This window comes from Dipodomys ordii, unplaced genomic scaffold (genome assembly GCF_000151885.1).
Source record: "Dipodomys ordii isolate 6190 unplaced genomic scaffold, Dord_2.0 Scaffold108, whole genome shotgun sequence".
Classification (NCBI taxonomy): Eukaryota; Metazoa; Chordata; class Mammalia; order Rodentia; family Heteromyidae; genus Dipodomys; species Dipodomys ordii.
The window spans coordinates 1,042,081-1,055,898 of NW_012267324.1; the positions used below are offsets into that span (position 1 = coordinate 1,042,081).

The following is a 13,818-nucleotide window of genomic DNA, read 5'->3' on the forward strand; positions in this document are numbered from 1 at the left end:
CGAAGGCCGCCTGCGCCGGCGTCCGCGGGTCCGGGCCGCGCCGCTTCTCCTCCTCGCTCTTCTTGCTGGAGCCCATGGCTTCGAGAAGCTTCGCCGTGTCCTTGTCCTTCTTCTTCTTCTTCCTGGGAGCGAGAGAGGCGGGGCCGAGCGGGTCAGGGGCCGCGGCGCGCGCCGCGAGCGCCAGGGAGCGCCAGGGGTCCCGCGGGCCTCACCGCTTGGTCACGCCGACCTCGGCGCCGCCCTTCAGCCTCAGCGGCCCCTTCTGCACCTGCTCGTACGCCGCCGCCATGGCGCCGCGCTGCCAGGCCCGACCCGCGACGACTCCGCGCCTCTTCCGGTTTGCGGACGCTGTTTGTGCCGGAGCGCCCGCCCCCGCTGCTTCCTGATTGGCCCGCCTAGACGTCCCGCCCTGGCTGCTGCCACACTTCCTGTGGGGGCGTGGTCGACGCCGCAACGTGGCTCCCGCCACACTTCCTGTCCGGACTCCCACTTCCGCTTTCTCCCCACCCTGCCCTGGGGTTATGCGTTCCTTTCTTTTTCTTTTAATTACTGAGGCGGCTGAGCCCCCAGGACCGCGGTTCAAAGCCAGCTCGGGCGGGAAAGGCCGTGAGACGCCTATCTCCACTGAACCACCAGAAAGTGGGAGACTGAGCCGGTGGCTCAGGTGGTCGAGCGCCAGCCTTGGGTGCAGAAGCTCAGGGCGGCCCGCGGGCCTGCAGCTCCAGGCCCAGCGCGCCATTGACACAAAGAAGTAGAGCAAAGACGGCTGGGAAGGCGGCTCCGTGCTGGAGCGCTCGCCGGGCATGCGTGAGGCCCTGGGTTCCACTCCTCAGCACCACAGAAGCAGAAAAGCGAGCTGAAGAGCTGAGGGACAGCGCCCAGGCCCAGAGCTCAGCCCACGACTGACAAAAAGAAGAAAAGAAACTCTGGAGGTGGTGTGTGGCTAAGTAGTAGAGCATCTGTCCAGCAAATTCAGGGGCCTTGAGTTCAGAGCGCAAAACCGTGAAAAGAGAGAAGAAAGATTACCCGGCCAGGCAGAGGCCTCATTCTGAGAGACGTAGGTGGAAGGTGCTGGAATGTACCCTGGGCCTTAGCGATTCCAATCAAGTTTCCTAGGCCTGAAGCCCAGACCCCAGGACTCCACCAGCTGCTTTCCCTGTGAGAAATCGATGAGATCATTGAAGGATGTGGACAAAGCAGTTTTGGGGATTGAGATGAGGGGAAGAGAGCAGAAGTGATTTGGGGGTGACAGGCCTTAGGACTGTGGGGACCGCTCTAAAGAACACTGTGATCCAAGACAAAGTGGCGATGATCTAAAACACACTCTCCTCTTACTGACATGTTTACATACCTATGGGCACCTCCACCGTCAAGATCTAGAACATTCCCTCGCCCTTCTTCATTCCTGGCTCAGCTTTGCCTCCCCCCTCCCCCCCCAGGTCCCTGGACAGCTCCTGACCTGTTCTGATTGGTCTGGACTTTCCTGTCTGAGCCGGACATGTGAGATGCTTCTGGTGGGTGTGACGATGGGGCATTGATTGTGTGGAGAAAGCCCTTCTGTGTATCCACCCACCTGCGGACAGACTCCGGGCTCTTGTCCAGTTTGGAGCCTCTCGGAGTGGAGCCGCGGTGAGCTTCACTGAGTCCTGTTCATCCATCCTCCAGGCGTCAGGAAGACACTGCCAAGCTCTCTGGGGATGCTGGGGATGGTGGCACACGCCTGTAATCCCAGGGCTTGAGAGGCTGAAGCAGGAGGATGGCAAGTTCCAGGCCAGCGACAGAGCCACACCTGCTCTCCAACAGAAGGGGACAAAAGTGAGAGGGCAGAGTGACGGCCATTCCCGGCCTGGCCAGCAGGGGGCACCAAGCGACTGCCTCCTGCCAGGACCTGAGGCCCGGCAGACGGAGACAAGCCCAGCGCCCGGCTTTGGGTGGGTGGGAGGGGAACCCCGCTGCAGGGCCCCGCAGCGGGCGCTTGGGCTCCAGAGGTCTTAGGAGGCGCTGAGGCTCACGCCCGTCATCGCAGCTGCCCAGGAGGCCCAGATCTGAGGATCACAGTTCAAAGCCAAGCTGGGCAGGAAAGTCTAGGAGATTCTTATCTCCCACCAGCCACCAAAAAGCCAGAAGGGGTGCTGGGGTTCAAGTGGTAGTGTGCCAGCTTCGAACTGACAAAAGCTCAGGGACAGTGCCCAGGCCGGACGTGCGGCCACCTCCCCAGGGCCACACAGCACCGAGCGGTTCACCGCCCAGGCCAGTCCCCCAAGGGCTGGGGCCTCGAGTCTCGCAGGATCTAGGGGTCACTTTGGTGCCTCCTCCTCCCCAGCCGGGGACACCTGCACACTTTTGCCCAGAGGGCTTGGCTGTAACCTGAGCCCGGGCAGCAGGGGGTGAGGCGGGTGCGGCCGGGCCTGGCCGCAGCGCTGCCCAGCGCAGTGCTGTGCGGGAGGCCACGGTGGCCGGCATGGGCGGCACGCAGAGCGTGTTCACCGCGGCGCAGCTGGAGGAGTACCAGGTGGGGTGGCGGGGGCCCCGGAGGGGGACAGCGTCCCCGGATCTGTGTGTGTGGCCGGCCTGTGGTCCCCATCGAGTGCTGAGTGGACCCAGGACGTGGGGGGGGGTGGAGGTGGGGACCGTGAACCCCAACTCCAGAGCCAGGTCCGGGTTCGGCCGACATTTCTCCCCACAGGACTGCACCTTCTTCACCAAGAAGGAGATCATGCGGTGAGTCTGTGTCTCGGGGGCCGGGGGAGGGGGATGCCCTCCTCTGGCCTGGGCCTCCAGCAGGCTGGGATTGCAGGCATGTGCCAAGGCGCCCGATCTGAGTAGTGATTTGACAGGGCCCAAGAAGGCAAAGCCTCACGGAGGTGGAGCGCTGGAGCGGGAAGGGGGGGCAGGGAGGGACGTGCCATGGCCTTCATGCTGTGGAAGGCACCGGGCCTTTCTCCCAGGATGGCGGGAGCCATGGTGGGTAGAGAGCCAGGAGAGGCCTGAGCCCAGCCCTGGGCCGGGGTGGCACCGGGCCAGGGGGGCTGCAGCCTGTGAGGGTCCCTGGCGCGGGTCCTGCAAGGTGGACACCCTCGGCCTGCGGGCCTTTGTTCAGAGGCCTCGACCCATGAACTCAGAGCTGTGAAACCCAAGCTGGCCAGGCTGGGGGAGGCAGGGCGGGCGGCGCGGCCGGTGGGCAGAGAGCATTGATTATTGATGGGCACACGCTTGGCCGGGCAGCACCATTGTGTGTGGGGGACAGCTGACCGGGTCACCCTGGCCATCACGATCAGGTTACTGCCAGGGAAACTGAGGCAAGGCCAGGCTGACCTCGGGTCAGGCCTCACGGGCAGAGCCCTCCCCCCACCAGATCCAAGGCTGGACCTTGGTCCGTTGTCAGACAGGGAAACCAAGTCGCCTAATCAGCCACTCAGAAGCTGAAATTTAGGGAGCTTGAGGGAACCAGAATTCAGGACTGACTGAGGTTCTAGATCCTTCTTTCAAGGGCTTAGATACCATGTCCTCCAGAAGCTCCCATTGCCCTGATAGACTGGGAACCTCAAGGTCTTCTGAGACGGCTCAGCCGGACCAAGACAGCCGCCAGTGCGACTCCACCGGTAACCTAGGAGCTGTGCTTCCAGTGCTTCTTAAAACACTTTCCATATTTACTTTTTTTTTTTTGTCAGTGGTGGGGCTTGAACACGGTGCCTGGGCGCTGTCCCTGAGCTCTTCTTGCTTAAGGCTGGTGCCCTACCACTTGAGTCACAGCACCACTTCTAGTTTTCTGGTGGTTTATTAGAGATCAGAGTCTCACAGACTTTCCTGACCAGGCTGGCTTTGAACTATGATCCTCAGATCTCAGCCTCCTGAGTAGCTGGGGTGACAAACAAGAATATCACCAAGCCCTGCGGCCCCTGATGTCACCCAGGGAGGGCAGGGCGGGTCCCTCACCGCGGTGGCAGCTCTGCCCGCTCCCACTCTCCCTGCAGGCTCTTCTACCGCTACCAGGACCTGGCCCCACAGCTCGTGCCCCTGGACTACACCAGCGGCCCCCGCGTGAAGGTGCCGTACGAGCTCATTGGGAGCATGCCAGAGCTGAAGGTATGTCCACATCACAGGCCAGGCGCAACCACAGAGTAGAGATGACATCCCCGTGGCAGCCCTGTGAGGGTCCTGCGACCATCCCACTTCACACAGCCACAGAGAACAAGGCTGAAATGAACAGGCAGGAAGGAGGCCGGGCACCTGGGCTCACGCTTGTAATCCCAACCACTCAGGAGGCTGAGATCTGAGGACTGAAGTTTGAAGCCAGCCCCAGCAAGAAAGTCCATGAGATTCCTTTTTTTTGTCAGTTGTGGGGCCTGAACTCTGGGCCTGGGCGCTGTCCCTCAGCTCTTCAGCTCAAGGCGAGCACTCTACCACTTGAGCCACAGCACCACTTCAGGGTTTTCTGTGTATATGGTGCTGAGGAATGGAACCCGGGGCCTCAGGCATGCAAGGCAAGCGCTCTACCACAGAGCCACCTTCCCAGCCCTCCACTTCCAGTTTTCTGGTGGTTTATTGGAAATAAGAGTCTCACGGACTTTCCTGCCCGGGCTGGCTTTGAACTGTGATCCTCAGATCTCAGCCTCCTGAGTGGCTAGGATGACAGGTGAGCCACTGGTGCCCAGCTCCTGAACTTTGTATCTCCAATTAACTTCCAAGAAAAGTCAGAAGTGGAGCTGTGACTCAAGTGGTAGAGCTAATGCTCAGACATGGCGCCCAGGCCCTGGTGGAGCCCCAGGACTGCCATGCGCACCGTAAAGAGCTTGTGCATTTGGTGCTGATGCCCTTAGTCTTTCCGACGCGTGGTTACGGATCTGAGGATGAGGACAGGCCCCTGGGCTGGTTGCACTTTATTGTGAATGATGAAAAGCTCACTGACGGGGAGCTGAATGGATCAGAACGCCAGAAACCAAGTAAAAGTCCAGGCGCACAGCCAGTGTCCGTGCAGCCGGAGCCAGGGCCTCCACGTGGGCTCAGGACTCCTGCACCTCCCAGCCCCTCTCAGGACAAGGCTTCCCGCTCAGGCAGCCTCTGATTGGTCAGTCTGAGTCAGGGATCCATCCACGAGCCAATCACAGATAGAAAATGAATGAGTCTCTCTGGTTGGTCCTTTTAAGAGCCAATCACAAGTACCCGGTGAGGATCGCTGATGGGTCAGTTCGAGTCACATGCCCATCCAAGAGCCAATCACAGTAGACAGGTGAATGAGACGCTCTGATTGGTCGCTTTGGCTCGTGCGCCCATCCGAAAGCCAATCACGCAGTAAGCAACCGACTCAGTGAGGAGCCCCTTGGAGAAGCTCCTTCCTTTCAGGAGCCAATCACATGTGCCAGGTGATCGGTCAGTGGTCACGTGCCAACAGGTGAGTGACCCACTGTGATTGGGTCACCTGCCCACCGGAAGCCCCGCGCCCGGCAGGGGCCTGGGGGGCCCAGGCGGGCGCCCAGCCGGGTCCTTCCGGTCCCCAGGACAACCCCTTCCGCCAGAGGATCGCGCAGGTCTTCTCCGAGGAGGGCGACGGCCACATGACCCTGGACGACTTCCTGGACATGTTCTCGGTGATGAGCGAGATGGCGCCCCGGGACCTGAAGGCCTACTACGCTTTCAGAATCTACGGTGGGCAAGGGGGGGCTGGCCTCCGTGGCTCCCCGAGGTCCCTGTGCCCCGCGCCCCGGGGCCTCTGGGCATCGCGCCCTCGCTCAGCCCTTCCGGCTGGGCCTCGCCCCGGGGCTGGGTCCCACCGCACACGGCCGCACCCCAGGCCCGAGGAAGCCAGAAGGGCAGGGAAGGCGGCTCGCCTCACATGCACGAGGCCCTGGGTTCGAGTCCTCAGCACCACATACGCAGAAAAAGCCGGCAGTGGCGCTGTGGCTCACGTGGGACAGCAGCAGCCTAGCAGGTTAGCAAGGGGGCCGGGCTCGAGCCCCAGCCCCGGTCTCCCGTGTGCTCCACAGACTTCAACGACGACGACTACATCTGCGCGGGGGACCTGGAGCAGACGGTGCGGAGGCTGACGCGGGGCGAGCTGAGCCCTGAGGAGGTGCGGCTGGTGTGCGAGAAGGTTCTGGACGAGGCTGACGGGGACCACGACGGGCGGCTGTCGCTGGAGGACTTCCAGAACATGATTCTGCGGGCGCCCGACTTCCTCAGGTGACGCTGAATGCGCTGGGGGCAGCCCCAGCACCCCCAGATCCCGCTGCACCGGGAGCCAGCCCCCAGCCCCCCCAGATCCCGCTGCACCCCACATCCGCTCGCGCACCGGGAGCCAGCCCCCCAGATCCCGCTGCGGATTCCTGTGTGGCCTGGGGAGAGGGAAGCCGGGGCTGGGGCGCAGGCGGACCCACGCCGGGGCCTGGCGGGGCCGGCTCCGGACACCCGGCCCCCTGCCACCCCATCCTGGGGACAGGAAGGCGGGGGAGGGGCGCCTCGGTGTGCGGTGACCACCCCGCTCCTGTGTCCACAGCACCTTCCACATCCGCATCTGACGCCCACGAGGAGAGGCCCGGGAGGCCGGGCCGGGGGCCGGGCGCAGCTCCCCGTGGAGACTCCCAGAGCTGTGAGAATAAACAGCCACACCTGCTGGCTGGCTGGGCGCTCTGTCTGTCTGTCCGTCCATCTGTCTGTCTGTCCTTCCCCCCATCCCGTCTCTCCTGCCCGGGCTGGCTTTGAACCGCCATCCTCAGACCTCAGCCTCCTGAGTAGCTAGGATGACAGGCGGGAGCCACCAGCGCCCGGCCCCCCGGGAAGTTTTGATCCTCCCTTCTCGGCCTCCCCAACGCTGGGAACATTTTTTTGGCCGGGACAATGGCGGGGCCTCCGCATCCAGGGAACCCGGGGAGCCCCGCACCCCACCCCGCCGGGGCGGGAGTGAGGGGCCCCGGCTGCAGCTGCCGCTCCAGGCTGCGGGGTAGAGGCGCTCACGGAGGTCAGGGTACAGCCGCCCCCGCCCCCCGCATCGGGGAGGCGCCCGGACCCCACACCCCGGGATCCCCACATCCGCGCGGTTTGTGGAGCAGTGCGGCGTCTGTGCGGGAGCTCGCTCCCTGCGCACCCCACACGCCGGCCCCGCGACCCGCACGCTGCCCCCGCACCCACCACAGCACCGCCCTGCGTGGGAATCACGCGTGGACACGCACTCCAGGCACCAGGGAGGCCACGCCCACCGAGCCTTACAGGGAAATACGCCCCGCCTAACTTCCGGTCTCATAGGTGGTCACGCCCACTCGGGCTCACAGGGAGATGAGCCCCGCCCCCACTGGATCTGAGGCCCGCCTGCCCACGGAGCCTTGTAGGGAGTGTAAGTTCCGCCCGCAGATGGGCCTCAAGCAGGCCACACCCACCGGGCCTTGTAGGGCATGTAGGCCCCGCCCAAAGCTTGGCCTAGTGGTGTAGGGGGTCCCGCCCACTGACGGGCCTCAGGCAGGCCACGCCCACCCGTCCCTGTGGCGACGTAAGTCCTACCCACCGCCGCTTGGGCCACGCCCTCTGAGCCTCGCGCCGGCACCCCTCGGCCCAGGAGCCGCGGTCCCGGGGCGGGGAGGGGGGAGACGGGGGCGAGTGGGGTCAGGAGGGCGGGCGGGCCCTCACCTGCGGGCAGGCCTGGGTGAGTAGGTCCCCGTGGGGCCGCAGCGGCGTCCGCTGGTGGTGGGTGACCAGGGCGTCCAGCGAGGCGTGGGCCTCCCCGTCGGGGCCGGAGACGCGGCCGTCGTCCAGCAGCTTCACCATGAAGTGGCGGCAGCAGCCCGGGGCTCTGCGGGGACACGCGGGGCGGGGGTCGCGTCCACGCCGGGCTGCCCGCCGCCCCCCGTGTCCCGGCTGCCATGCCTCAGTTTCCCCGAGTGACACTGCCACCCCGAGCTGCTCCCCGGGGAGACGGTGGCTGCGCGTGGCTCGGTCCCCAGAGCCGGTTCTCCGGGCCAGACCGGCTTGACAGTCCTCAGTTTACCTAACTGCCCAGTGCGGGGTTTGGCCTTGGCCCAGAGGAGACAGATGAGGAGGACCGCAGCCAGAGGCCGGCCCGCTTGGTCTGCTCCCCGGCCCGGGTCTCTCCACATCAGTGCTGGGGAGGCTGTGCGGCTGGGGAGGAGGCCTGGGCCCCCCCCCCGCGCCCTGCCCGGCCTCAGCCCCGCCCACCCCATGTCACCCTAGCCCCGCCCCACCCAGTTCACCCTAGCCCCGCCCGGTTCACCCTAGCTCCGCCCCACCCCGTTCACCCTAGCCCCGCCCACTTCACCCTAGCCACGCCCACTTCACCCTAGCCACGCCCAGCCCAGCCTTACCTGCAGGAGAGCGTGTAGCCCACGTGGCTGTGGCTGACCCGGACGAGGAAGGACCCCGCGGGCTGGGGCTCCAGCAGCTTCTCCGCAGCCCTAGAAAGGCGCCCACAGCGAGGAGATGCGGGGTCCAGCCGCCCACCCCGGCCTCGGAGGCTGTGGGGCGGGGGGAGCACGGGCCTTCGCACCAAGGACCTCACAAGCCCAGATGGAAGGGACACCAGCCCGAGGGTGACCTTTCACCTCCTAAATGCCTCCAGTCCCGCTCCGGGGGCAAGGGGCGACCGTGGGTGGCGCTGGGCACCGCGGCTCCCGCCCGGCATCCCAGCCGCTCAGGGTTCGAAGCCAGCCCGGGCGGGAGACCGGAAGTGGCGCTGTGCGGGTGGGGGGGCAGACTTCTGCAGGCAGAGCTGCGGGGCGGGGCGGGGCGGGGCGGGGCGCGGCGCTCACTCTCGGGAGATGGTCCCGTGGAACCACTCGGGGATCCCCTCGGCGGTCAGCTGCGCCACCTGCGTGTGCACGAACCAGTCCAGCCGTGGGGGCAGCGGCGGGGGCGGCTCCGGCTGGAGCTGCACCGTCCCTGCCGCACACGGTGCCCCAGGGCTGGGGCTCAGCCGAGCCGGGCGGGGCCGCCTGCAGTCCCGCAGTCCCAGGCCTGGCCAGGGGCTTTGCAGCGAGGCCTGGTCTCAAAGGAAAAAACAAGGTTTCTGAAGGTGGCGGACGCTTCTGATTGAATCCATGGCCTCCAGCCGCCTCCTCCCCGGGAGAGGCGGTGGCCAGGCAGCGAGGCCTGGGTCTGGTCGGGGGCCACAACGCCCTGGAGGGAGGAAAACAAACCCCGGGTCGGGGCTGGGAAGGTGGCTCAGCGGTAGGGCGCTCGGTAGGGCGCTCGCCTCGCATGCATGAGGCCCTGGGGTCCATTCCTCAGCACCCCATAAGCGGAAAAAGCTGGACGTGAGTGGTGCTGTGGCTCAAGTGGTAGAGCGCGAGCCTTGAGCAAAAGCAGCTCAGGGACAGCGCCCCGGCCCTGAGTTCAAGCCCCAGGGCTGACCCACAAATCACAAACACCCACACGGGGCCAGGCCTGCACAGCTGCCTCCTGCTGCCTTCCTCGCTGCGCTTCCTTTGGGTAACTATTTGAGGTGGGGTGCACTGTGACCCCAAGCTGGCCTCAACTCTCCAGCCTCTGGCCTGCGATTTTAGTAATGTCCTCTCCTCCCCAGCCACCCCTGCTCCCCGGGCCCCCCAGGCCGAGCCCGTGTACCTGGAGGTGCTGGGCGCTGGGTTTCGATTCCCGGGGTGAGCGTGAGCAGGACAGCCACTTCCTGGGGTGCAGGTGGGGGGGCGGGGCCAGAGCCTGGGCCTTGATGGCGTGCCCACGTGTCCTGGGTGCCAGCAGAGAGGAGCCCGCGGGTGACCCCAACACCCAGGGCATCGCAACCCCCCCCAGCCCAACGGCAGGATCTTGCGCTCCCTGGGCGGGGCCCAGGCACCCACAAGCAAACCACTTCCTCCTCCGCCCAGTGGGGCAGGGTAACCCCGGGGGACTCAGCCCTGCTCCCCCACCCCCGGGGGCGGAAGGGGGCGCTGGTGTCGGTGGCCCCCTCGGGCGCATGAGGCTCAGCCTTTCGGGGCTCTGGTTCTGCACCCCTGAATCCAGCAGGCTGGCGTTTTCTTCCTGCTCCTCTTCCACGCGGGGGTTTGAACTCAGGGCCTTGCTGCACCTCCGCGGCCCCTCCCCATCCGGCCTTGTCTCTAAATTGTGTCCCGGGATGACAGACCTGCCCTACCGTGCCCGTGTCTTTGTCCAGATGGGGGTCCTGTAAAGGTTACCAAGACCAGCCTTGAACTGCAGTGCTCACACCAGCCATCCGAGCAGCTGGGGTGACAGGTGTGAGCTTAGATCCCCAGCTTTGTCAGGAGCCTCTGGGCTGTGGGCTCACCCAGTAGGTTTGGGCTCGCCCTTGGGTGCCTGGGGAGGGGCTGGAAGGGGAGGGGACACTCACCTCCCATGGGGCCAGTGGCCACAGCACCAGCTCAGCTCTGGTGGGGGCAGGGGTCCCTGATGTCCTGGGGGGCTCAGGCTCCCCCCCCCAACTGCAATTCCTGTTATCTACTGTTCTGTGAGCATCCCACTCATCCATTCATTCACTAATTCAATCACTCATTTATCCGCTCTCCTGCTCACTGGTCCATCCAGTCTATCTTCCGGTCACTCATTCAATATCCTGAGTTCATTCACCGATTCTCATCCATTGACTCATTCAATGCATCGATAATTCATTCACCTGCAGGGCAGGGCAAACCCTGCTGGAGAAGACACTGTTAGAAGCCAGAGGAGGGAAACAAGCCGGGCCTGGGGGTCACACCTGTAATAGCAGGCCCGCAGAGCCTGAGCGTTCCGAAGACCTGGAATGCCAGTTCTCTGACTCTCAGAAAGCCAGGAGTGGCCCAAGAAAGACCAACTGCTCCCGGCATTGCAGACATCCTCCACTCTCCCCTAAAAGGGAGTTAATCAGCACCCAAAGCTTCCCAGATCTCGGTGTTAGATAAAGGCTTGTTATGCAAATTGCGGCTTTTCCTGCCTGGCCAGGGCTTCCTAAGATCTGGAGGTCACTGCTTCATGGTGGTGTCTCTAACTTCAGAGATTGCAGCCTTGATTTCTTCACACACTCCCATCCCTAATTCCCTAAAGGCTCTGTGAACCTAAATCAATCACGGCCCTGTGAACCGGACCTTGGGGCGTCTGTTGCTGGTGAGAGGCCCCGGCCTCCCTCTGTGCCCCAAACCCAGTTTCATTGTCCGGTTTCAGCTGCTGGTCACCTTGGGTTGCAACAGGGTTGTGAGTTCAAGGCCAGCCTGGGGTACAAAGGCCCTGTCTGAAAATACACAATGCCCCGGTAGAGAATATGAGAATACTGACATAACATGCTACTTAACATGACATAGTGTGCTATTAAATACACACGTGACGTGTGCCATTAAATACTGACATGATGTGTGGTGCTATGGTAGGCTATTCAATAGATACATTGAGTGCATGTGTGCTGTGAAAGACATGAACAGTTAAAGTAGGAGTTAGAAGGTAGAGCTAAGGAAGGGGTAGTAAGAACACACAGGGGGAGCCCAACCAGCCCTCATCCATCACCAGACCTGACCAGCAGCCAAGCCGTCACCAAGGCAACCCCGGTGCTCCGACATCGGCAGAAATGAACATACAGACACCCGGGCAACGGAGGCCCAGGGAGTCAGCCTCCCCGAGCGCGGAGTCTCCACATCGGGCCGACCCTCCCTTGGCTGACCCGCCCCGGCCAGGCAGCCGCTTCTCCCTCCAGCGACTCGGAGCAGCCCGAGGATGCCCACGGCGGACGTGGGCTCGCTCAGTAGGATTAGGCGAAGGAGTCAGTGATTGGTACGGATGGTATTTGAAGTGCTTAATAAACTGAAACTATTACATGTAAGCGTGGGGCTGTTGATATGCAAACTCGTCTCTCTCTCTCTCTCACACACACACACCCATTTTTCACCCTTGGTACAGCAGTCAAGAAATCAAGCTGGTGCTGGTGGCTCCCACCTGTCATCCTCGCTATTCAGGAGGCTGAGATCTGAGGATCGCAGTTCAAAGCCAGCCCACAGGAAAGTCTGTGAGACTCTCATCTCCAATAAACCATCAGAAAACTGGAAGTGGCGCTGTGGCCCCAGTGGTAAAGGGCTTGCCTTGAGCTGAAGAGCTGACGGACAGCACCTGCCTAAGCCCAGAATTCAAGACCCACAACCAACTAAAAAAAAAAAACAAAAAGAAAAAAAAATCACTTCCCTTCAGTGTAAGCAAGACATTATATCTCCCAATCTGCTCAACTCCCAAGCGTTTGAGGTACTCAATATACAACATGAATTCAGGATTTTCTTTTTGCCAGTCTTGGGACCTGAACTCTAGACCTGGGTACTGTTCCTGAGCTTTCCGCTCAAAGTTAGCGCTCTACCACTTGAGCCACAGTTCCATTTCCCTGTTTTCCTGGTTAGTTGGAGATAGGCGTCTTGTGGACTTTCCTGCCTGGGCTGGCTTTGAACTTCGATCCTCAAATCTCAGCCTGTTGAATAGCTGGGCTCAGGGATGCACCACTGACACCAGGTGAATTCAATATTCTTCTAGGTGGTGCTGGAACGGAGGGACTCAGCCTTCTGAGGGAGGCGCTCTACCACCCAGCCAGGCCTCCGGCCCTTCAAGCTTGAGTTACTGTGTAGATAGTGCTTCATGCCCTGCCTCCTGTGCAGCCGGGACCCCAGGCTTGCTGGGTGCTGCGCACCCAAGCAGTTTGCTTCCTTTTTAACCCTCAGGGAACTGCTTTTCTGAAGGTTCCGGCTTTGGCCAGGTGACTCGGCCCTCATGAATTACACTTTAGTTACAAACTTTTCCTGAGTGCTTTTCATGAAGGCATCCCCTTGGACACTTCTGGAAGCCCAAGCTAGGTATGGTGACTCACGCCTGTGATCCTAGCCACTCAGGAAGCTGAGACCTGGGGATCCAGGTTGGAAACAAACCCAGGTAGGAAATTCTGTGACTCTTATCTCCAATTATCCACCGGAAAACAAGAGTGGAGCTGTGGCTCTGAGTAGCAGAGCGCTCGCCCTGAGGGAAAAAGCTCAGAGATGGTCTCGAGGCCGAAACTCGCAACCAAAAGGAAAAGAAAGCTCCTTAAGTTAAGCCACATCCTTTTGCAGATTGTGGACCTGAGCTCAGCCAATGGAGGGTAGAGGGGCCTGAGCTCAGCCAATGAGGGTGGAGGGGCCTGAGTTCAGCCAATGAGGGTGGAGGGGCCTGAGTTCAGCCAATGGGGGGGTGGACGAGCCTGAGCTCAGCCAATGGGGATAGAAGGGCCTGAGCTCAGCCAATGGGGGAAGAGGTGTGGGCGAGGCCTGGTTAGGGATAAAAAGGGAGTGGTCTTCCTGCCATGTGCTGCCCAGCAGCGTTTTGGCTGATGGCGCCCCTCCTGCAAAGGGCCTTGTGGAGTTAGTGTCCTCCATGACACCCCAACATCCCGAGCTATTTCTGTGTGAGTCCTGGGTCTTGAACTCAGGGCCTGGGCACTGTCTCTGAGCTTCTTTTGCTCAAGCCACAGCCCCACTTCCGGCTTTTCTGTGTACGTGTACTGAAGAATCGAACCGAGGGCTTCATGCATGCTAGGCGATCACTCCACCACTGAGCCACCTTCCCAGCCACTGCCAAATTATTTCTAACATTGAGGTCTTTTTTTCTTGGAGGGGTCTGTTTGGCCTCAATCTTCGAATCTCTGCCTCCCAATACATTAATTTTTTTGTCGGTTGTGAGGTCTGAACTCTGGGCCTGGGCGCTGTCCCTCAGCTCTTCAGCTCAAGGCGAGTGCTCTACCACTTGAGCCACAACACCACTTCTGGTTTTCTGGTGGTCATCCTGTCCGGGCTGGCTTTCAACCCTGATCCTCAGAACTCAGTTTCCTGAGAAGTTAGGATGACGGGTGTGAGGCACTGGTGCCAG

The 13,818-nt window shown here is 62.1% G+C and overlaps 3 protein-coding genes across 3 annotated transcripts in view; 1 reads left to right on the top strand and 2 right to left on the bottom strand.

Moving 5' to 3' along the window:
* Positions 1-321, bottom strand: part of Fam32a (family with sequence similarity 32, member A) — a 10,680-nt gene extending 10,359 nt beyond the window's left edge. The window contains exons 1-2 of the mRNA XM_013028365.1: positions 213-321; positions 2-122 (exon numbers count right to left, since the gene is read on the bottom strand). Of these exons, the coding sequence (XP_012883819.1) occupies positions 2-122; positions 213-289 (198 nt within the window). The 5' untranslated portion in view covers positions 290-321. The remainder of the gene's footprint in view (position 1; positions 123-212) is intronic.
* An 880-nt stretch (positions 322-1,201) lies between these two features.
* Cib3 (calcium and integrin binding family member 3) lies at positions 1,202-6,552 on the top strand. The gene is made up of 5 exons (XM_013028374.1): positions 1,202-1,815; positions 3,975-4,086; positions 5,499-5,646; positions 5,985-6,180; positions 6,494-6,552. The coding sequence occupies exons 1-5, from the start codon at positions 1,757-1,759 to the stop codon at positions 6,513-6,515; spliced, it is 537 nt and encodes a 178-aa protein (XP_012883828.1). The 5' UTR covers positions 1,202-1,756; the 3' UTR covers positions 6,516-6,552.
* A 1,041-nt stretch (positions 6,553-7,593) lies between these two features.
* On the bottom strand, positions 7,594-8,884 carry Hsh2d (hematopoietic SH2 domain containing; the record flags this gene model as incomplete). The annotated part of the gene is made up of 3 exons (XM_013028300.1): positions 7,594-7,780; positions 8,310-8,399; positions 8,754-8,884. Coding segments are annotated over 3 exons (408 nt in total), but the record flags the coding sequence as incomplete, so codon positions are not given.
* Between the last annotated feature and the right edge of the window lie 4,934 nt (positions 8,885-13,818).